Genomic DNA, 24,528 nt, shown 5'->3' with positions numbered 1-24,528 from the left:
CTAAGGAGCCACTGCTCTTCAGCTCCTAATAGGATTCTATTGACGGACTGGCTGCCTTCAAAATAAAACTAAAATATAAACTACAGTGGTGCCCCGCAAGACGAATGCCTCGCAATACAAAAAACTTGCTAGACGAAAGTTTTTTCTGTTCGCGATTTGCCTCGCAAGACGAATTTCCCCTATGGGCTTGCTTCGCAAGACGAAAACGTCTCGCGACTTTTTTTCTTTGACTAAAAACAAAGACATGTTTTGTTTATAAAGTTAATTTATTTTCCCTTAAATTTTTGAACTGCTCTTTACAGTATGTGTGACTTTAAAGAGCAGTTAATAAACTGTTGTTGTACCAAATTTGGCTTTGTTTGGACTTTTTTTTACCATAGGAACGCATTAATTGATTTTCAATGCATTCCTATGGGATTTCATGCTTCGCAAGACGAAAAATTCGCTAGACGACAAAAATTGCGGAACGAATTAATTTCGTCTTGCGGGGCACCACTGTACTAAAAGATCCCAAGAGCCCATACCACTTGTTCTGGTGGCTTTAGATTCATGTTCCAACAGCAACTTTTTTTTCTCCTCTCCTCCATGGCAGATCAAATTTGTGTTACCATTGCCATTTTAAGAGAACCAGGGAGTGAGTTCCGGCACCTCTTTTTCTAGAAAATAGCACTGGTGTTATGTTCAGATGCAATCTGCAATGGGACTTTTCCCTGTTTTCAAATTTTAAACTCAAAAACCCCACATTGTGTGTCCAAAGTAGCTTTCAACCTATACTAAAGTGTATTGCATGAACAGTGCCACAAATAATAGTTTTATTACTATTTAATTTTTTTGCATCACACACATTTACATTAGGTAGTTTTAAACATTTCTATTGAAATGACACCAACACGTTTGCATTAGGTAACATTTCTTACATTGTGTTTACTAAATTTAGTATCCAGCTTGGCCTTTTCAGGGAGTGAGTGGAAATCACATTAGCATCTGCGCTAAAGCACTGGTATGCAACAGACATTGAAAGTAAGTTTTGTACAGTTGAATATTACTGTAGTGACTTGTTTTCGGATGGCTTTGGGCCTTCCAAAAGTTTTTACGTAGTTGCCCTCTGTAGAAGTTTTGTATCAAACTGCAGACATTCAAATGGAAACCATACGTTACAAATACAAGTTGCATGATACTAAAATATTGCACAGCGTGTTAATGACTGTTCAAGCAATTATTAAATTATTTGCTTATATCAATTCAACAAATAGAAAACAAAAACGAACTTTTTTAAAAAAGCTTTTGAGTGAGAAAAGGGGGAGAGGTGTGGATTAGCATTCATAGGTTTTGTTCGTTTTTCAAATTACAGGTGTATAATAAACAGTTACGCATAAGCGTTGGTGTAGACTTGCCATACGACTTGTTAGCATCTGGTCATGTATTACGAGTGAGGAATTGAGTTGAGTAATCCATTGCTGGAATTCTGGATTGTTCATTTTTCTGCTGTCGTAAAACAATAATACATTTGACAGCCAACAGTGTGACTTAATCCATTTCTGCTGTCCTGGATGAAGGTTCCAGACAACAAGGAGTTATCCTCAATGAGCTCGGCACTCTGTTGCTCAATTTTGTATCCTGACTTTGAATTCCACCTTTCCTTCGTACGGGTCGTGAGGATTATCTGAAGTAATTCCAGTACCATTAACTCTACATACAATGACTACTTCTTTGTTCATGGGCATTTTGAGAAGCTTCACTGCCACCAATGGATTGCTGTAGGTAGGCTAAAATGAAAGTATACAATGTTAGATCCTTCCATTTAAAGTATCTGTGAAAGTCAAAGTGAACATGGTCAAAAAACATACCTGTGCTTTCAATCCATAATATGGGAAGTAGTGAAGGGCAAAAGTACCATTTGTAGGATAATAATCTACCTCCAGTGGACTGGCATCATCCTGTTGATCATAGGCAAGGCAAGTGTTAGGACTAGTGCTTTCTCTCTAATTACATGTTGCTTTGTGCTTTAGGTGTGTTACATAGCCATACTTCACTAGTGCAGTTTGCATGTCGTGAGCTTAAGAGCACTACTTGAAAATAAGATTCAGTCTGAGGTGAAAGTAGGAACTCCCTCCACCGTTATTAGATTACAACATAGAATTGTAGAATTGGAAGGGACCCTGAGGGTTATCTCTAGCCCAACCACCTGCAGTGTAGGAATATGCAGCTGTCCCATATGGGCCTTGAACCTGCAACTTTGGTATTATCAACACCACCCTCTAACCAATTGAGCTATCCAGGCATAATATCAAAATGTTTAGCTTCAGTTCTTCGGCTGCTTCTCAGACATTGGCAAGTATTGAATAGCTTCCAAATGTTTTATTGAGGGACACAACAGAAGCCCTAGCTATGTGTTTGTAAAGTAAATATATTTTTGAAACCTCATGAGGTTTTTGACCTCGTGGCTCAGGTGATGATAGGGAAACAGGGTAACAGTGAAGCACTCTGCTCCAAATTGCCTCCATCCTGAAATGGCTTTGGGTAGCAGAAAAAGCAGAAACCCCCGGCATTTTGGTAACGTGCTTCTCTGTATCACATGAAGTTGGAGCCCTAAAGCTGTGGCCCTCTGCAAGCTTGAGCCGTTGAGCTCTAGTAAGACTTCTGGATAGGCGTACAGACATTTTTACTGTGTATTAGCTAAATGGAAATAATTTCAATACAAGTACATTGGGCGATATAAACTTACCAGTGTTGTGCAGTTCACTCTTGGTGCAGTGCCATTGCCAGGGAGAAAATTTATAATCTGTGAGGTAATAATTTTCCATGTTAACCACTGAAACAATAGTAGCTTTGAATTTTTTAAAATTTATTTGTCATGGACCTGGAAAGTTCAGGTGCAGGGATGGAAAAGAAGACCCCACTTGCGCTGGGATGCTTGTCTCAGCTGTTGGTTTAAGTCCTATCCTGCTTTCTTATACTTGGCACCTTATTCCCAATGTTGATTTCCTTTCCTAGGATATTGGGAGTATTCTTGTTGGGTGGGCAATACTTTATATTAGGACCAGCTAAACAACTTTTGTGAATAAGAGTTCTGAAGAACACGAAAACTTCCCAGTATTTCATGACATTTCGGTTGGTATTTCCCAACTGTCAATTTTAAGACTTCCTTTTCCTTATGGGTCAACAAAGCTACATTTGTGTTTCTTTATATCCCTTGTTGGATGAGATTCTGCTGTTAAAATAAGAAGACCTTTTCAGTTCATGCCTTTTAGTCCTTCAGAACACTACAGATCAAATAAGGCTTCAGGTTGTTATAAGTTGCCTCTCTTTGTTTCCAGGTTTGAACTCAATAATGTTTGATATAATAAATAATTATTTTAAAGAACTGTTTAAGTACTTACTCTGTTCATTTTTATTATTAAGCAAGGCTTTCCTTCTGGAAAACCAAAATTAGAATCCGCCAGACCAGAACAGTTTTGAAGCATATCTTGTGTAAATTTGCAGGAATATTTTGTGTGGTGTGGAGCATCAAAAGACTCTTGAAAATAGTATCTTCCCTTAGTACAGTTCTTGTTGGCATGCTGTGCAGTTTCGTTGTAAGCTGTATATTATTGATAAAAAAAGTAGGGGAGAAATCAATTTCTATTGCTTTCTTTTGGAGCACCTTCCTGGCTAACCTCTAGCCATTGTTTTTGTAAGAGAATAATTGTTCTTCTTAAAATAACGTTGCCTTTAATGGTTGTACAATCCTGCTGCCTCTTGATATTGTTTAGGGAAACTTGGAAAATGTTTCCTAGTTCATCCAGAAATACATACGAGAGTTACCTTTCTGCATTCAAACCCAAACTCAAGGTGACCCCATGCAACTCTATTTCAAAGTGATGACCTACTGTACTTCAGGCCACCTTTATTGTGATATTTTCCCACATACTTTACCTGAAAGAAAGCTGTGAAGAGTTTTAACATAATGTTCCCAAGAGTCCGGGTCAGAAATATTGTAATAAATTTCCAGTCCTTTTTCTCCATACACATCTGGTCGTAATGTCACGCCTTCATTGAAAGTGCAGTTTAATATACAGGCGAGGAAGAGAGAAAGATCCCATTACAGGCAGTTCATCTTAGTTTGGTGAAAAAATAAGTATAAATTGAAAGTCTCCATTTCCAACAATCAGGTTACTAGAAATCAGAAACGTTTGACCTCCTTAACACCAGTCCTGTAGTGAACCTATGCCTGACATTTCTTGGTTTGAGAATCGAATCTTAGCAAAGAGTTCTTTGTCATATCAAAGGGTTCCCACCCCCCTGGAGATGGTTAAAGTTAGCGCATTCAAGGGCAACCACATGATTCATTTAACTGGTAGTTAGGCCCTTACTTGCTGCTTAAACAAAATATAATAACTTGGGATTAAAGGAAGGAAAACTCAGATATGCTTCAATTTTGTGGCTTCTGTGTCATGGTATATTGTCAAGAAAAGTGAGCTATAAGTTACTATATTTACTCAAATGTAACACACACCTCTTTTGGCAAAATTACATCACAAAAATTAGGATGCACATTAGATCTGATGGCGCATTAAATTTGAGTAAATACAGTACAGTCATACCTTGGAAGTTGAACGGAATCCATTCCGGAAGTCTGTTCATCTTCCAAATTGTTTGGAAACCAAATTGCAGCTTCTGATTGGCTGCAGGAAGCTCCTGCAGCCAATCAGAAGCCCTGCCAGGCATTCGGGTTCAAAAAGAACATTCGCAAACCGGAACAATCACTTCAGGGTTTGTGGCATTTGGGAGCCAAAACGTCTTGAGTTCCAGTGAGTTCAGGATCCAGGGTACAACTATATCATTCCAAATGAAGCTGTGGCCTTCTAAGTGGTGTTAGCCATTAACCATCCTAGCTAGTGCTAAAGGGAGTTAAAGTTCAGCAACAACTAGAGTACCACAGATTCCCCATCCCTGCTCCTAAAACTCTTAAGCACCAGGCTATACTTCATTCATCAGAACTCAAACCATCATTTTATGTGTCTTAAGTTGATTTATGCAGTAAGTGAGTGTGTGTAGCACAACTTGTAACAGAATGGGCAGGAATGTGTTAAGTACCTGGTGATTTTAATCGATCTTGGTAGTCCGGTGTATATGGATTGAGTGTCTTCATTAAAGAATATATAGCAAGTGCAAACAGCCCAGTCACTACCACATAGAATGCAACATAATAAAGACTGATCCAAACTGTTAAGAAAAGAAATATTAAGTTAAAACTTTTTAAAAGCATGATATTCATTACTCTTATGAGGCAACCTGTTCTGTTTCAGTAACTAATCATAGCAGCAACCAAGTACATGTCAACAGTTAGGTGAAATATTTATAATAGTAGTTTTAAGGCATTTCAGCACAGGAGCTTCCTAATCTCCCCGTTAAGTATTCTAGTGCTAGAAAAGGAGCAGAGATTTTTGTAGCACTGCGATTCAGGAGAATGCTACGGGGTGATTTGGGGAAGCTGACTACAGTTGCTGCTTTGAAGATCATCAGTGGAAGCTGGAAATTCAATGCCATTTGACTTTCATAGGGTTGGATGCACTGAAATAAATATCCCAGCACTGAAATTACAAGTTGAGAACTTTCCAAATTTCCCATAATAAGAATTACAACGTATACCGCACAACTAAAGTTAATTGCTTCAACTGCTGAGTAAGGATGGTTGTGGAGGTCTTCAGTACAAACTTACAGAGAAACGTATTGCTTAAAATTTATACTCCCAAAAGAATAAAGGGACAATGAGTATGTCGCTGTTGAAGTCTAACAGACAAAAATGCAATTTGCAGTTTCACATCACAAAGTAAAAACGCATGTTGAGCTGGAGCATAAATTTTGTGTGTGTGTGTGTGTGTGCACTCGGCTTATCCACACTTTAGCGGTGCTCTTTCCAGGTCCAGGTCTGTGTCCAAAGGGGTTTTTTTGCCCTAGAGCTTTTCCTGTGAAAATCTGCTTTTTAGCTCTCAATTGGAGCAAACATCCATTCAAGTTTACCATGAATTACATTTTGGTCCAATTGAGCTTAAAGAGGGAGTTTTCATGGGCAAAGCTCTGGAGGAGAAGAAAAAAGGCAATTGGACACTGAGCACAAGTCATGCCTGGGAAGAATGGAGGAGAAAGGAAAGTGTGGATAAGCCCACCTACGAAATCTAATGAAATACAAGTAGCATATATTGAAATTAGTCACATAATAATAACCAATAAATTGAACATCTTATCAATGGCATTTTTAAGTTGCTGTGGCTTATGATTGAAGAAAGGGATAAAGATGTTTGAAATTAAATTTTCCATTAGTTGTATTTCAGAGACTTTTTAAAATATATATATAAGTAATGGCACCCTTCTGAAGACAGACCAGATCCAGTGAGCTGATTTAGGTGCATCCAACCCATTGCATGCACTTTGAACACAATCTTTTAGCAGCTTTCCGTTGAAGAGCAGACCCCTGTGCCATATTACAAACCGCTTTAGAAACTCCCCTCAGTTTCTTAAAGAGGTTTGCACCCAGCACTCGGGGCTGCTGTGGGAAAACTCCCTTGGATTCACAGAACTAGTTATGTGGTTCTTTGGATCCAGATCAAAAAGAATAAAATCAAAGTCATGTTCCTTCTATTGTTTCTGCCACAAACTGGCATTTCTGCGCTCATCTAGTAGGAGTTTTGGGTTTTGTTAGTCTGTTGCAGAGCCAACTGCTTCCCTGTAAGCTATTTTAAATAAAAGGGAAATGAGTGTTTTATGCTAAAGTCAACAAATTTGCAAATCGTGTTTTTTTTTTTAAAGTAGTTTGTGGATTCTCCAGGCTCGTACCAAGTAATACTGTTATATAGGAAGCATCTTGTCAACTTAAGACATTTAATCATACAGAAATAATGCAAATGACCAAATCCCAACAGCACAAAAATGCCTGAACGATATTCTCTTCTGTGTGTTTGGCCACATACCCCAGTTAATCAAGGTTCTTCCCATTAACTGCCCTGTTTCCGGATTCCATAAGAAACGCTGGAAGTTCTCCATTCTTTGGCTGCATGTCTTCTTTTCATTTAAAGTTGCCATCTTTGCTGAAAACCAGGAACTCCTTCAGAAAACAAGCTGTTCAGCCGCTGCCCAAAGAGTTGATCAGGTAACCATTTTGGTTTTATACCCTTTTAGCCTGAAGGTTACGCAGATTAATATCCATCATCATCAGAAGCTGATAACGGCATATATTCACCCCCAGTAACTATCGTTCTGTTAAAACAACTGTTGATAAGCAAAACGTTCAGTTGGGCATGGAAAACGTAATTATCAAATGTCCTTTCCTCTCCCTCCTTGTTGTTGCGTATTTTGCACAGAACTTGTGGTACATTCAACACGATAGACGTTATCGCAGCGGATAAAATTTCACTGCCCTTGATAACCCACAACATTGTGGTTGCTCTGCTTGAGCTCCTTCCTCGGTCAACCGGTTTGTGCAGGTACTACTAGGCTGGACAGGCATTACAATGATTATTCAGTTTCATTTGCAGCCTCTTAGAAGCAGATGGGCCTTTTTCTGCCTCCCAGTGGGTTGGATCCTGAGAAAAGTGCAGAAAGAGACCAGTGGAAACACATTCTCAGACTTCCCAGGCACCCAACACACTTAAAAGCTCCCCTAAGAATTGGGAAACCCAGTTGAATGAGGCAAGCTGAGGGTGAAGGCAGATCTCCAAAATAGGGCAGAGGCAACATTGGAAGCCCCATTCACAGAAGTTGCATCGGCCTGATCTTCAGAGACATTATATACCAGGGTTCCCTAACCCCAGAGAAGCGCCTTTTGGAGGAAGAAGGCAGTTCGGACAACTTTTTTTAGGATTTCACAGGTGTTTTTGTGGGTCTTTCTCAGGGTCCAACCCAAAGCCAATCGAGTGAGAGACCAGCAAAAATATGTATTTGCTATACAACCAATAAAGGGTTTAATTGTGTGCTGTAATGGGTCAAGAAATCAGGTCTCAATGAAATGCATGTGTGAGTTCATAGGAAAGCCTAGTTCCACTTCAACAGATGGTTCAAGGGAGTTATACTGCAACTAGGCCATCTATGTTAACCCTGTTAATCTTGATATGTTGAGCTCTTGCAAGTTGTGAAAGCAACCACCCAAACTATTGCAGAATGTGTGCATTTTGCCCCATGCATTTTGTGACCGAGTCTTGTCGCATGTAGCAATGTAGTTAACAATAAGAGAAACAATACAGTATATCACAATCTCTCTTTATTGCAAGGAAACCACCTACAAGTAACCGGACACTGTTTATTTTGGGGTAGTAGCTTGTGCCCTTCACCAGTGTTTACTTAAGCATTTGACATTGGACTTCTCTTTCTACCAGAACATCCAGGGCAGCAGCAGACTTCCAGCAGCCTGTTAATAACTGGCCAGTATTCTCCAAGCCAGAGAGATGAAATAACCTTGAAGCACAGGGGCAAACAGATGCAACTTGATGTTAGGCCTCTCTGACCCACCTTGTTCTGGTGACTAATCCGGGCATAGGAAAACTCAGCCCTCCAGATGTTTTGGGACTACAATTCCCATCATCCATGACTACTGATCCTGCTAACTAGGGATGATGGGAGTTGTAGTCCCAAAACATCTGGAGGGCCTATGTCTGCTGTAATCTGTTTTAACTGTTTTCAGTATTGTATTTCTACATAGTTGGAACCCACCAAGAGACCTCATTGTCAAAGGCGGATGAGAACCCGAAATATCTTGGATGTACGGCTACATTCCCTTTCAAAAATAATTTGTAGGGTTGTGCAATCGAACTATGGTGGAATAGCGTGACTTAACATTTTTTTTTAAAAGACATGCATGACCACTGATTCAAAATTGGTGTTACACACACACAATGTTAAAATGGTTGAGAAAAGCACCTGTTTCAAAATGAGATAAAGGGAAACTATGAAGAGTCATGGAAGGGGAAGGGACAACATTGGCCGCTAGACTATATTCTGCCCGCCAGGTGCATAAGACATAGCAAGATGCCCACACTATATCCCTGTGAATGGGAATTCTGCTTTTACCTTATGGTGGAAGATCCATTTAATCAGTAGCACTAGGAGCCCTCCAGTTTGATTTGAGAAATTCAGATAATTCATTTTTGAACTTAATAATATTTTTTCTGTCAAAACTTGATGATCCCCAGATAAGGTTCTTCTAGGCTTTAGGGGGCCTCTCAAACACACTTCCGTCTCATGCTCCATAGAAGTATTTGGGCTGCATACTGCCTGCACATCTTTTACTATTATAGTGTAGAGATGTGGCATGGTCCAATCTCTGTGGTAGTGTGTCAAGAGAAAAGAGCTCTGGGGTTCTCTATCTTTGGCAAGTATTGGTGTGGGTTCCACTGTATAGTCAAAGTAATTGCAGGACCCTGGAATATATTTATTCTGTCTCTTGTTAGACTCTGCCTCTGGTATTCTTCAGTATATAAAGACCCTTATTCTAAACTTATGGTCTTCCTCATTCAGTGTTGCTCTTCCAACTTCAATCCTCATTTGAACTTTTTGTTGTCCTTCCATGAGAGTTTCAGTTCTGCTTCTTGCCTAAGAGGAAAATACCTTGTGTGCGAACACTCAGAGACTCATGGCTCTTAGGAGGTGTTTTGCACACAATATTTCTTTGTTGTACTTTTAAAATTATTTGAACATACTGTTTACTTTTCAGTTTGCTTTATTGCCCTTGGGCTCACCAGTGAGATGAAGGACAGCCAAACCTCCCTTTTGAAGGTTAACACAGGGATTCTAGGAGATGAGAGAAAGTAAAAAATAAATAAATCGCTAAATAAACTAATCTAATCTTTGCTCCTGATAGATTTTCCTAGTGTCGCAAAGTCGGAACGGTACATGGGTGAGTCTGTGATCATATTATCTCAGTCATTCCTACCACCTGAACTGGGTCCAAGACAGGCATCACTGTTGTAACTTACCCCCGGAGAACAAATGAAGACCCTCTTTGTACGTCCTCTGTGAAGATTAAGGCAGCTGTCAGCACTGCTATGTAAAAATAACAGGAACATCAATGTAGTGCCAGCCTTTCCAGGAATGTCATTCCATAACCAGAGCACCAATACTGCAAAGAGTTGACAACATTTGCCTGCACGAGCCAGAGAAGAGTCTCTGATGGCAGGGGGTTGGACTCGATGGCCCTTGTGGTCTATTCCAACTCTATGATTCTATGATCTTAAAAGGTCAGGCAAGTAGGTATGGGAAGAGACAATCCTTCAGGCAACCTGGCCCCAAAGAGTTCAGGGATTTAAAGGCTAACAGCACTTTGAATTGGTCCGGGGCCTGGAAACTGTTCAGATACAGATGCAGAAGACAGAGCAGCTGTACTTTTCCAAATTCTTTTCCAAGGCAGCCCCGTGTATAGAAAAATGGTAGTAGAACCAAGTTCTAGCAGAAACCCAGTACAAAGTTTGCCTAAGTCAGGAGGGAAGGCAGTGCTTTTCCAAACACCAGGCAAGTTTGGCGTCCATTGGTTTTTCTACGTAGTGCATCATGTAAAAATCTCCTGCTTTGCTAATATATAAAAGACTACCATGCTTTACCTTCTGCTCTCTCCTACAACACCTTGTGGGGAATTTCAGCTGGCGCTAGAGACAAATCTGAAGGATGACTGGCATTCATCTTTCCAACTGGTTCCTAGTACCAGCAAGCTTTATTAAAAACACGTTGAGTCTATAAAAATAAAAAATTCTGAATCTTAAGATTGTGAGAGCAGAATGCTGGACTACATGGGCTCTTCCTATATTCTTATATTTTCCACCCCCTCTATGTGTGTATGTTGACCGTCAAACCTGAGGAAAACTACTGTGAAATTCAAAAGTTAGTTCACTGTTTTGTGAGTTTTATGGGGGGTTTTGTATATAATTTTTTAGTTAAAATTTTCAAACCATTTCACAATAACCATGAAATCAAGTAAGTACATTGTTTCACAAGTTGACTTCCCACCCTCACTTCCACCGTGTTTTTTACTCAAGCCTTTTCTACTGCGTTATATTTTATCTACCACAAAAAGTTTATCTGTTACAGTTATTTGTCATTTTTCTTCCACTTCTTTTGTCTCGAGTTCTGTCCGCAATTTCATTTGAATGTAGTTTTTTTTAATAGTCCATGAAAGGCCTCCATTCTTCTATGTTCATTATTTTTATCTCTTAAAAGTTCATCATTTTTATCTCTTAATTTCATTGTCAGCTTTCCCATTTCTGCATAGTCCACTACGACTGTTTTGTGAGTTTTAGTTCATACATCATTATGTTATATTAGATGTTTCCAGTTAGAATTTCAATAGAAAATGGAGATTGCCCTTTCTTCCTAATTTATTCCCCTTTATTTATGTACCCTTTATTTATTTAGTTATTTATATTAAATATTAAATATTTATTTATTTATTTGTATAAATTTATAAACTTGATGAGATCTCTGTCTTTAAAATGCTTCTTTAAAGCAGCTATAACAGAATAGGGAAGCGAGATCTGGACTGTGGTGCTTGGGGGGTGTCTTTCTTGTTGTGCACCCCCACCCCAAAGCAGCTGTTTTACTCTCTTTGGGGGAGACATACAGATGTGTTTTTCTAAACAAGGCAAACAGCAGCTTGGAAAGGTTACACTGGGGAAAACTGTGCAAGGAAAATGGCTTCCCCTCTTTCTCCAGTGCCAAAGCCTCATTTCCAATTTTAATTAAATGAAGAAGATGAAATATCCAACTGGGTACCCTAACTCATCTTTTCAGTGTGTGTATATCGAAAATGGAAACACAATGGATTAATGCAGCTGCTGCTTTTGAACTTGCTCCTATTCCCTTGATTACAAAAACATTAAACTGAACTATCTTCCTCCTACCAGTATAGTAGTATATAGTGCCCCCTTGTGGGTGACAGAAATACATACAGGGATGTGGATCTTTTATTTTCCATGCACGTATATTACAGTGGTACCTTGGGTTACAGACGCTTCAGGTTACAGATGCTTCAGGTTACAGACTCCGCTAACCCAGAAATAGTACCTCAGGTTAAGAACTTTGCTTCAGGATGAGATCAGAAATCGTGTGCCGGCGGCACAGCGGCAGCAGGAGGCCCCATTTAGCTAAAGTGGTACCTCAGGTTAAGAACAGTTTCAGGTTAAGAACAGACCTCCAGAACAAATTAAGTTCTTAACCTGAGGTACCACTGTATTAGCAAAGCACTCACTATACAGCATTGGTTGGCAAACGTTTTATTAAAAACATTTATTTTTTTGCCACCATTCATGGTCAAATGGTTATAGATACAGATAAACAGGCATTGTTTTAACCCAACTGTTTTGAAATCAAGAATGCAATAGGCAATAAGCCTTGAATTTAAAAAATAAATAAATCTGATTACTCTCTGTGCCCTGAACCTTGGTGTACTCTGAGGTGGTGGCAACACTAGTCAGACAGTCAAAATGGTCAAATGCCAGTCCAGGCTCGATACAGGGAGCAAGGTCCCAAGTCATTGTGCAAGGTTAAGTTTCCACATCTGTAGAAGATCCAGAGTTAGGGTCAGTCCTGGAGTCACAGTCAAAAAATGTTATTTATGTATGCCACTACTGCGACTCGTGTTTCATTAGCCCCAAAATGGAAAACGAGTGAGGTCCCAACTAAAGAAGAATGGCAACTTAAAACTGATGGAATATGCGCAGCTTGCGGTCCTAACATATAGAATAAGAGAACATATGTTTAAAGAAGATTGGAAAATATTTATTGAATATACAGGGGGCGGGGTGGAAACTGTACACTTGAAAACATTGGCAGCATTAAGATAAATTCAACAGTGTAAATAAGTTTGGATGGATGTAATAATGGAATACTGAATGGTTTAATTTTATGTAAAATTTGCAGGGGTTTACGTTATGCAAGGGATGTGGGTGGCACCGTGCATTAAACCACAGAGCCTAGGACTTGCCGATCAGGAGGTCGGCGGTTCGAATCCCCGCGACAGGGTAAGCTCCCGTTGCTCGGTCCCTGCTCCTGCCAACCTAGCAGTTCGAAAGCACGTCAAAGTGCAAGCAGATAAATAGGTACCGCTCCGGTGGGAAGGTAAACGGTGTTTCCGTGCGCTGCCCTGGTTCGCCAGAAGTGGCTTAGTCATGCTGGCCCCATGACCCGGAAGCTGTACGCCGGCTCCCTCAGCCAATAAAGCAAGATGAGCGCCACAACCCCAGAGTTGGTCACGACTGAACCTAATGGTCAGGGGTCCCTTTACCTTTACCTTACATTATGCAAAATGAACCATGGAAAGAGAAGAAGGGAAGTCAATGACATTTTAAGGTTGTTTAAAGAAGATTCTAAATTGTAAAACAGAATTGAATGAAAATTATATTACAAACCAAGAAAAAAAAGTCCTGAAGTCACTATCCAGTAGAGATCGCAAAGCAGCCAAGCCATGGTCCGTCAACAGAGAAAGTTGAACAGACACAAGAGTTTCTGCCTTGCTTCCCTGTTATCCTTCCCAATATTGATTGTTGCACCTGAGTTTGCTCCATCAGAGCAGCTGCGTCTCTCCCCTTAACGGAACATGTGATCCTCACCTGCCTTGAACTTAATCCAGCGGAGAGACCACAAACCTCCTCCTCCCAGACCTAATGTGCCCCATGATCTCCACCTGGCCAACTAGTGAGCTAGGCTGTGTTCCCTGGCCTGCCTCAGTGTCCTGGTGGTGCACTTCCTGCTGTTCCCGACGCCTCAGACCCTGTCGTGTCTGTGGAGACCAGTGCATCTCCAGTTCTGGCAATATGTCCCCTTCCCCTGGCTTCTTTGGTGTCCTCTGATGTGCTGTGAGTACCTCCCCTTCCCCATCTTCAGCTTGTCCTTATTTGTACCAATCACAGTTCCCTCAGTGTTCTGCTAGTTCATGACACTCTGGGAGTTGGCATCAGGAGAACTGGAATGAAGTGTTGTCAATATGTAGATGACAACCAGCTCCATCTCTTTGCTTCATCTGAAAGGTAGAAGTGTTTGGAAACAGAGGTGGGGAGGATTAACATATTGGAGCTGCCCTTAAAGATGAATTGGAAACTTCAATTAGAACAGAATACAGTCGTGAGAACATTAACCAATGCAGCTGGATGGAATTGCATTACATGATTTCTAGAGAATTAATGTGCGTTTCACAAATGGATTGGGACCCAAATACACAGAGGAGACTGTCTCCTTATATTAGTCTGCCCATCTTTTAATATCTTCTCCATGTTCCACTGCTGGGGGAAGCTTGCTCTGCTAGGGGACTGGGCCTTCTCTGTGGTGGCTCCCTGCTTGTGAAATACCCTCCTTTTAGAAACACGACAGGCACAGATGTTAGCATTTCATTGTCAAGTCAAACCCTGCCTGTTTAACCCAAGCATTTTAAGTGGTGTTTCAGCTTTCTCTGTTGTTGTTTTTAGCTACTTTTGGTTATTTTTATGTGCTTTTTCCTAACATTTCATCCTTGTTTAAATGTCCCTTGTACCCTGCCCTGATATCTGTACTGATGAAAGATGGGCTGTGGATATTTTGACATAAACATGGTTACTCAAAAGGAAGTGCTATTGATTTCAATGGGGCTCACTCCTTGGTATATGTGCAGTGCAGGACTGTAGCATAAGACGTGATTTAAACAGAGACGTTTCGTCCTTGCTAAGCATCATAGGGCACCCAAATGTTTCCTCGCATACCCTGGCATCTTCTACTTCCCCACCTTGAGGATACTGGCATTTAGTAGGGGAGAGCAGAGCGCTATTTTACTGTGATTGCAAATCAGGGCTTCATCTACTGTAAACATTTGCAGTAAATTAAATCTTTGCATTGTTCAGACCATTGCCTTCAGTGAGATTAATTAGTTTCAAACGGCGGCTGGCAATTTTCTCGTTTGGAGGAGGCTCAGAGGAGCAGAATTCTGTGTCTGATTTACAACTCATAAAAGTGAGGGTTGGTCTTCTAACTGCAATAATGATTGCCTGACCCATCCGGCAAAGGGATATTGGCTTCCTGATGAATTATGGCTTTATTATCTACAGCTACACGCAAAAAAAAGCAGAGTCAGTATGTAGCATTTCATGTCTGTGTGACACAGTTTATTTGTGTTCCAGGAGGCTGCAATACCAATATTAAGTAACTGATAGGCTGTCACTGCTTCAATGAGCTTCACTAATTCCCATCTTCCAGTACAATCACTCCTATTTTCTTGGATTGTACTTTCTTGTCATATGAAGAAGTATGAGATGAGGTGAGATGGTGTACCAGGCTGGCAAGTCCTTGCTTTCTATCCTGCTTTGGCCAGATATGTTCAGAGAATATTTAGTTAGTTGTTCGTTTAGATGGCTGTTCAACTTAGGGTGTTTTTAAAATTGTGTTTTAATGTGGAGGAAGAAAGATTGTGAAGATCTTTTTGTAAACACCTATCCGCCTTGGTAGATCTTATTGATTCCCCCCCCCCCCCGCCTCCCAAATTCAAGTAGTGGATATCAAGCCTCCATCGTGTTTTTTATAATGCCTTTTTTTATTACGTTTATATCCTGCCTTTAAAAAGAACTCAAGCCAGTTTACATAATTCTCTTTGCGTAATCTTCAGGATTATCTTTACAGGGTAGGCTAACAGTGACCGGCCCAAGGTCACACAAGGCGGTATTGAACCATTCATAATACAGTAGTACCTCAGGTTACATACGCTTCAGGTTACAGACTCCGCTAACTCAGAAATAGTACCTCGGGTTAAGAACTTTGCTTCAGGATGAGAACAGAAATCGTGCTCCGGCAGCGCGGCGGCAGCAGGAGGCCCCATTAGCTAAAGTGGTGCTTCAGGTTAAGAACAGTTTCAGGTTAAGAACAGACCTCCTGAACGAATTAAGTACTTAACCCGAGGTACCACTGTATCAGAGGTGATTTGGTGCAGTTGTACTGGGCGTCACACTGCAGGGGGCACCAAAACAATACTGTAGAATGGAAGCACGACAAGCCGGGGTGAATTTTAGCATTGCACAGGGTTATGCTGAAATTTGATCACCCAAAATCTGCCACTGATACAGGATGTACAGTATATGAAGAGCTGCCACATTCATTCACTAATGGGCCTGTAAACAAAACAAAACAACCCACCATTTTGGGCCAAGAAAAACTATTTTGCATCCTATAAAAAGGATGCAGCTAGATAATATTTGCTTGCTTCCATTTTGCTTCTACTAGACAAGGCATGGCAATGAACTGTAACTCTGGAAGACTCTCTTCACCTCAACTGGTATGCCTAATGAAAGCCTGAAACAGGACTCCTCAAGAAAGGGGAATAGAGAGCTGAACTCCCCTTTGTTCAGACACTCTGCCCTGCCAGGCAACGAGGTTCCATAGACTTAATCACTGGATAACTTCTTATTTTGGTGCCTATTTATTTGTTTATTTGTCTCCTGCTCCCAAAGGATTCCAGGGCAGCAAACCAGTGATAGCAAAAACATCTTAGTTCAGTTGGTTAGAGTCTGGTGCTGATAATACCAAGGGTGCAGGTTAAATCCCCGTACGGGCTGGCTGCCTAATCCTGCACTGCAAAGGGGTTGCACTACATGACCCTCGAAGTCCCTTCTGACTCGACAATTCTAAGACAACTTGTGTGCGTTCTTATGAAATCTTAATTCCAATACTGATTCAGACTGGGAAAGATCTCGGCTTAATAGACTGGATGAAAGGGAAAGGTATTTAGGGTAACAGAGATGCTGCCTGTCTATAATATTCAGAGGACGGGGGTTGTTTTGTTTGTTGTTGTTTTTTTATATATACTGTAAATTGCCCTGTGATCCTCAGATGAAGGGTGGTGTTGGTGTGCAAATTCAGTAAATAAATAAAATAAATAACACTCCAAAGCGTAGGTGCCACAACACTATAGGCCCGATTCTTAATATTGTGCAGGACTCTTGATAAGACGGTATTCTGCAGGAAGCCTTCACCTGTATAGAAGTGATTTGACTGGAGGTATAATTTCCAGGCATATCATTACTAAAACTCTGCCTATTAAAAGCAAGTTAGCAAGCTGATATTCTGAGGAATCTGAACTCCGTATACAATTACTGACCTTTAAAGCCCTACATCATGGTTGGGTGCATGAAATAACATCTCCCACACTGACCTGCCTCTGTCCTGAGACCATCTTTGTACGTTCTCCCTGCCCCTTCTGCCTACTCCAGCAGTCTGAGGTGAGGCAGGTAGCAAATGGGTTGGGGGGTTTATTGCCATCTCACTTACAGAAGTCCCTCCCCAGCGAGGATCACATGATGCCTGTACTACCACATAGACCTATTTTAAAGGTCCAGGGGCCTTTTTTAACACCTGAGAACTTCTTAATGCTGCTGCTGCTTTATAGACTGTTGCTTTACTGTGTACTGTATTTATTCCTGTGTTGTTGTTTTTTATTGTGCTTTGTGTTTGTGACCTACCCTGGAAATATTTGTCAAGCAGTGGTGCATATATAGCTTTATATACCATATATGCTGTGATATAACATGCCTCACTTTTCTTCTTCTTCTATGTAAGCAAATACGGTTACACATTCTTAAATATTAAATTGGAGATAGAGACCTAAGAAGTTAAGCCAAAAGTTCAGTGGAAAGGGTTTTGGTGAGGATTCGAAGAGCATATGAAGATCTTTTCCCTTGCTTTTCCTTCACTAACTGGATATGTCTCTTCTTACACTTTCAGAAGCACAACAATTGAGAGGCTAAATGATAAAGATGCGGTTGTAATATTAGGCAGCATATGTCAAGTGCTAATTCAATATAAAGGCACTATTACATGAGCAGAAAGTATCCCACTGGGTATTTAGCATTCAGCTGATATTAACAGCATTGCAGACATCAAACTAAATGGAGATTGGCACTAAGAAATTTCTTCAGACATGCTGCTCTTATGAATATTATTGCATACCCCTGGATTTTTCCTCAACATTTTGGGTTTAACAGATACTGCCCTAAGCTATATATATATATATATATATATATATATATATATATATATTACAATCTACAGTAATGAATCTTAAGTTAAGCTTGATTCACAGTATAAATTGCAACTCTTTTCTTAATTTTTAGATCTATTCCCCCCCCCTGCAGCCAAGACAATAGTTGCCATGTCACTTGTGTAATGAGCACTCGGTAGACACAAATACCCCAGTGGAGTTTCACTTTACTGATTTCAGAAGGTAATTGGATAAATAATTAAAAGTGGTCGTGCTCTCTGGTCATGGAATTTCTGGCTACATACTGTTGAAGAAGTAAACTGAGCGACATCTGTTCTCGGTGGCTCATTCTAAATTAAAAATGGTGAGTCATGGCCAATCATAATTTCCCTAAACATCCTAACTTCAGCATTTTAGAACATGGCCTACACGTATCAGCTGCCTTTCCACATCTATTTTCCCCCACCTTCATTATCAGGTGAATTGGAGATTTAGTCTAAATCCCATTCTTCTCTCTAAACTCCCTCCTCCCTGCAAGATAAGGTAGTTCTAGAAAATTATGGTGTAAGTTGGAGCCACTTCCTGCAGGTAGTTTAGACTTCTTGTTCAGTAAAATATCCACCACCATCCCAGGCTAAAACTTTGGGATTCAGTTATTGGTCCTGGATTTGTGGAGACACAGCTAGGTATCTTGGATGTCTTGTGATAACTTACGTAAGATCATCTGGAGATCATGCAATAACAAAAGCTGCCATGTGTTCTGTAGAACCATCTTGCCCATTACGTCTGCCTCTGAAAATGGTGCGCCTCATTTTGTGTCTTCTAGAAACGCTCTTGGGAGATAAGTTACGTAGTTGCATCGTAACAGGTTTTGTAATGGTTTCTCAAATGAATAATCGCTGCAGTATGAGTCTTTCTTATCTACTTGCAGGAAAAAACAACAACAACTGGAAGTCAGTACAAGAAAACAAGATTGCTGTTCAACTTAGCTAGAAATTAAACAAATGATGAATTGTGTTTCAACATGTGATAAAAATAACTCGGCTATCTTTGTGAGCTATTATACAAATGTATGTTTCTTCTCGGAAACACTTTCCTGTTGTCTATTTCACCCCTGATTTATATGAAGATTAGTAATATTACACCACACAAGCATCAGCCGTGAATATCTGATCTTATTATGGAAGGTGCCTGTATGGGAGAGCTTGGTTAATTTTAAAATAAATTGTGTCACAAATTCATAATAATTTTTTTAAAAACTTCTTTCTTGTTATCGCAAATTCTGGTGGCCGAGTGCCTATTATTTTTGAAACAGATTGAACCCAAAATAAGGAGGTGGTTCCTTGGAACTTTCTAAGTATGCTGAGTTACAGACGTTTGTTAATTAAAAGCCAGAAGGAACTGTTGCTTTTTTAAAAAAACAACAACAACAATGGTCTGATGGGGACCTGTGAGGACAGAAAGTCACTGATGACAGACAGATAAGAAAACCCTGGAGTACCTACCGTATTTTTCCATATATAAGACATCCCCATGTATAAGACGCCACCTACTGTTCGAGACCCCAAATTTAGAAAATGGGCATATGCACTTTCTGTGTATAAGACACCTCCAGATTTTAAACCTTATTCTAAAGTCAAAATACCTAGTCTTATACACGGAAAAGTACAGTAGCTTCATGTCTACAACTAAGCCTGTAACACAAGTACCCAGCAGTAAGCAAAATCATGTATTAATTGTTTACCCTGCCTTCCCTTTGTTATTTACCCTATGTCAGATTTTAGATTGTATACTCCTCAGGGCAGGGATCTACCCTGCATACTAATGGTAAAATGTAAAGGAAATGTATCTTCCAGGTTCACGTCGAGCAGCAAAGACAGAACTGTCTTGTGCTGCCACCTTTGGGTGGGAGTGCAGCATGACATCCAGTCACAGGTTCGCTAAAATCCTGCCTTTTTCTACGGGCAACTCCTGCTTCCAACCTGTGTTATGTGTGAAAAACAGAAGGTTTAATGAAACTCGAAGTCTGACAGACTGTTAAGTACCAATTTAGGCTGTTTACACATTACTGCATGGGTAGGCAAACTAAGGCCCAGGGGCAGGATCCAGCCCAATTGCCTTCTGAATCCGGCCTGTGGGCGGTCTGGGAATCAGCGTGTTTTTACATGAGTAAAATGTACCCTTTTATTTAAAATGCATCTCTGGGTTGTTTGTGGGTCCTGCCTGGTGTTTTTACATGAGTAGAATGTGTGCTTTTATTTAAAATGCATCTCTGGGCTCTTTGTGGGGCATAGGAATTTGTTCACACCCCCCCCCAAAAAAAATATAGTCCGGCCCCTGAAAAGGTCTGAGGGACAGTGGACCGGCCCCCTGCAGAAGGAAAAAGGTATCTCATTTCCTTCTCCTAACCCTGCCCCTTCTTCCTTTTGAGAAGCGCTACAAGATTCCTGTTCCTGGCTGGCAGTGGGGTGGGAGATATACTGCAACATTTTGTTGCAGGTTGCAACTGTATGTGTCTTATTTTAGATACAGATCTCACAAAGATCTTGGGATTGAAACTATGGCTGAACAATTACACTGATAAGTGGGAGGGGGAATAAGGCAAGATTGGGGAGTGTAGAAAAATTAAGACATATGATTCTGAGATATCAAGGAGAAGTGAAGAGGGAGGAGTAATTCAATTTTAAAAAACCATCTCCAGACAACCATAGCAGAACCCCTGTTATGTAACCTACAAGGAAGTCGGAACAAAGGGTTATAAATTGCCATTATAAGAGTGATGAATGTCGTGTCTCTAATTCTTTTTAAAGTTGGCTCTTACATCAGCTCAGTTGGCACTGGAGAGGCTGTGAAAAGATCGCAGGGGTCACCTTCTGAATCCTTCCTTGAGATTTTCTGGTATAACCGCAACATCACAATTAATAAATAATAACTACTTTGTATGCAAGCTTTAATGACTCAAGCCCCCCTCCCTTTTTCTTTCCCCTCAGCAATCTCCTTGTGCCCCATTTTCCCCCTCCCTCCATGTTATTTTCATAATGAAAGCCTCCAGCTTGTATTTCTCCCATAGGAAGGAACAGGTAGTGGTCTGGCCACAAAGAAGGATGGCAGTCATTTTGCTGCACAGAGATTTATGTTGAATATTTGCAGAGAGAAATTACCAGCACCATTCAGATTTGTGTTCATTCTGATCATTATTGGAAAAAAGTCAGCAAGTGTCTAACATTGATATGCTTTACAAACACCATTGAGCTTATTCTATGGGAACTCATGAAATCATAGAATTGTAGAGTTGGAAAGGGACCACCAAGGGTCATCTAGTCCAACCCCCTTGCAATGCAGGAATCTCAGCTTAAAGCATCCATGACAGGTGGCCATCCAACCTCTGCTTAAAGGAAAGGGAGTCCACAACCTCCCAAGGGAAACCAACTCTACAAGCTTACAACAATTTTTTTTTTTTAAGTTACTAAAAACATTTGCACACAAACTGTGGATGTAAACAGCTCCCCCCCAACTGTTAGAAATTAACAGAACAATAACCTCCCCAAATAAATATTTATTGTTCAGGACCTTAATCTTATTTGCTGCCATTATGGGTGAAACTCATACCCAGCCAGATGGGCGGGGTATGAATGAATGAATGAATGAATGAATGAATAAATAAATAAATAAATAAATAAATAAATAAAAAAGTATTATTTTTTTATTTATTTATTTTCTTTGCATTATGGAAAACTTTATTTTCCAAACTGTGTATTTAACTTTCCCTCCCCTTTCTGCTGGAGCTAATCCAACCTCAGGAAGAAATATATTGATTTCAATTCCCTTGAACATACATTCTCTGTTTGGTAAAGGATGAACCTGAGGTCCCCCAAAAGTTCCAGTTGTTGGATGTTTTGAATGACCAGTGCACCAGAGTTACTCTGAGCGTTCAAAACTGCATTCTGGTCCAGAGATGAAAGGAAGAAAAAGTTCCCACCAGAAAGGAATGGCGGACCAAACTGATGGACTATGCAGAGATAGATGGCGAAAATGACGGGGGGGGGGAATCAGAAACCAGGAAGAACAGAATTTCAATGAAGAACGGGGGAAATTTATAACTTACCTTGGAGTCCACTGTAAACAGATGAGCTCTTTGGCAGGATTTGAATCATACTTGTAACAAGAACTAGGGATACATGGGGTATTTAAAAATTGGAGTGACTTAAAATATGAAAAGGACTAGTGACGGAACCCTTGGAGGGGTGGGGATTCCAGAGATTTGGTTGAATCTTTGTTTGCTTATTTTTATTATTATCCATGATTTTGAATGTACATTTTAATTTGTAAAACTATTTTTTTTTTTAAAAAAAAGCTGCATTCTGGAGTAAGTGGAGAAACTAGCCATTTTCAAACTAACAGTGCATTAATCTGTGTCAAACTATACTGACCTGAAAATAAAATCAATGTACAACTCCTATCATAAAATAAGCATGCATTGGTATATTCACTAGTTCAGATAACTTCCAGTGAGCATAAGAAATTAATGTAGCTGGCCAAAGAAGTTTTGCTCAGGTAAGCATGTTCATGCAAATTATAGGGAAATATCCTCTGTGTACTGGAAGGTAGAGGCAACTTCCTCCAAAAGTTAATTCAAAATTATATAAAGGCTGCCGTAGTCTGATGGTCCCGAAGTTATGCTTTCTTATTTATTTCATAGACAGATTTCTGTTCTGTGCCAAATCCCTCAATCCACTCCAAGCTAGTTCACATGAAGTTAAGTCCCAATTAGAAGCAAGTAATAAGGACTGCATATATTGAACATATAGCTGTTTGTATACCTGGCAGAACAGGCTTGCATAAGAAGATTAAAAAATATATACATTCATCATATGCGAGAGCTTTAAGATCTTTATCACCCCTGCTGCTGTACAGAATAATACGGAAATATTTTCAACAGCAAGTTTCTTTTTTAAAAAAATATATGTTCACATGAATGCTCATATTATGAACAGAAAAAGATGGTGGCCAGAGCACATTACCTGCCAAACTGAATGGCTGCAATACAGACAGTGCTGTTTCTTAGACAAATGATATGCTTAACCAAGCAGCCAGAATGCTGGTATTGCATTAATATATGCATGTGTGCTTCCATTAGCATTTTAACAAGTACAGCAGATACAGTTTAAATATTTGTCAGGCACATTTCTCTCCTGTTTATCACCTCCCTGCAATAAAAAGCTGTTTCCTTTCATCTAACAATATAGGTAACATAGGACGAGATAACTTATCTATGATCTTCATAGTTCTCTTATTTGTCTTTTTTGCCCGGTGTGTAAATTTGTTTGTCCATAAGGTACCACAATAGTTGTTTTTGCTGCAACATCGTAACACAATGATTCCCTCCTAAGATTCTGTGTAATCTTTGGAAATTGCATCCTCCCCTCTCTCATACACATCCACTTCGTAAACCCCTTTTGCAAAATTTATCTGTGGTGATGCTAGACAATTCTGCTTATACCACACAAGACTGTGCCAGGTTCTCCCCCCACCCCGGACCTTTTCAGATGATCTGTTTTTAAAGCAATAAATGCAAAGTCAACTATTTGTTTTTTTCAGTCCACATAACTCCTTCAAGACTGAGCACAAATATACCATTCCCCCAACCACCACGGCTGTGCTCTGTTTACCTGGGAAAGTGCAATTCTTTCTCATGGGATATTTAACATGGTATCTAAATAGCAATAATAATAAAAAAGTCTACAGGGATGTTCCAAAGTTTTAATTGTTATAGTTTCTGAACTAGGACTGTGATAAATCTCCTGTACTTCCCTTTAGTCATGCAAAAACTGCATTTGCCATAGGTGGATAACTTGATCGGTAGAACATGAGACGCTTAATCTCAAGGTCCTGGGTTCGAGCCCAATGTTAGGCAAAGGATTCCTGTATTGCAGGGGGGCTGGACTAGATGACCCTCGTGATCCCTTCCATCTCTACAAGTCTTATTGTTGTAGCCAGATGACACGAAAAGCTCACAATCATCATAATGGAACAGATGCTTTTATAAGCCCACTGTAAAAATTAACTTTCGAGGGACACCCCTTGATTAGCTTCCATTGGCAGATGAAGACAGTGTCATTCCTGGTATTTGATCACTGATTGCTGGCATATATTATATTTTACGTATGAATTTTCATTTTTATTGGTTGTCTTGGGTTAGCATGATAAATAGGTTATGTTTCAGTTCTATATGTTGTGCATAGTCTTAAGTACCTTCTGGTGGTGAACACAGCTGATAAATACAATAAAATTAATCTTGTGGTGAAAAGGTTCCACAAATCTAATTTGTAACCTGCCATTTTAGTTGTGTTGCGAAGTGGAAATTATTACGGAACAAAACTGCCAACACCGTTCTTTTATACCTGTTAATATTCTTCAATTCTAACCCTTATGGTTGTGTTGTGTTTCCTCTTTATCTGCGTTTCTTCTAATGACAAACAAGCTCGTAAGCAGAAACTTATGGATGATAACTTATAGATGATCAGTACTCACAGATTTTAGGAAAAAAGTTGCCCCATAGCTGTTGAAAATTTGGAAGT

General features: G+C 39.9%; 2 protein-coding genes across 2 annotated transcripts in view; one reads left to right on the top strand and one right to left on the bottom strand.

The window, feature by feature from the left end:
- Positions 1-807: 807 nt before the first annotated feature.
- ATP4B (ATPase H+/K+ transporting subunit beta) lies at positions 808-7,150 on the bottom strand. The gene is made up of 7 exons (XM_082221371.1): positions 6,951-7,150; positions 5,077-5,205; positions 3,916-4,029; positions 3,381-3,580; positions 2,726-2,782; positions 1,848-1,937; positions 808-1,766 (listed from the first exon to the last, which is right to left on the bottom strand). The coding sequence occupies exons 1-7, from the start codon at positions 7,060-7,062 to the stop codon at positions 1,605-1,607; spliced, it is 864 nt and encodes a 287-aa protein (XP_082077497.1). The 5' UTR covers positions 7,063-7,150; the 3' UTR covers positions 808-1,604.
- Positions 7,151-9,617: 2,467 nt separating this feature from the next.
- Positions 9,618-24,528, top strand: part of TMEM255B (transmembrane protein 255B) — a 59,012-nt gene continuing 44,101 nt past the window's right edge. The window contains exon 1 of the mRNA XM_082218830.1: positions 9,618-9,779. Coding sequence (XP_082074956.1) covers positions 9,770-9,779 — 10 coding nt within the window. The 5' untranslated portion in view covers positions 9,618-9,769. The remainder of the gene's footprint in view (positions 9,780-24,528) is intronic.

The sequence above is a fragment of the Podarcis vaucheri genome (assembly GCF_965113315.1).
Source record: "Podarcis vaucheri genome assembly, chromosome: 4".
In the NCBI taxonomy this organism is placed as follows: Eukaryota; Metazoa; Chordata; class Lepidosauria; order Squamata; family Lacertidae; genus Podarcis; species Podarcis vaucheri.
The sequence above is the reverse complement of the archived record's forward strand: the minus strand, read 5'-3'. Positions and strand labels throughout refer to the sequence as shown.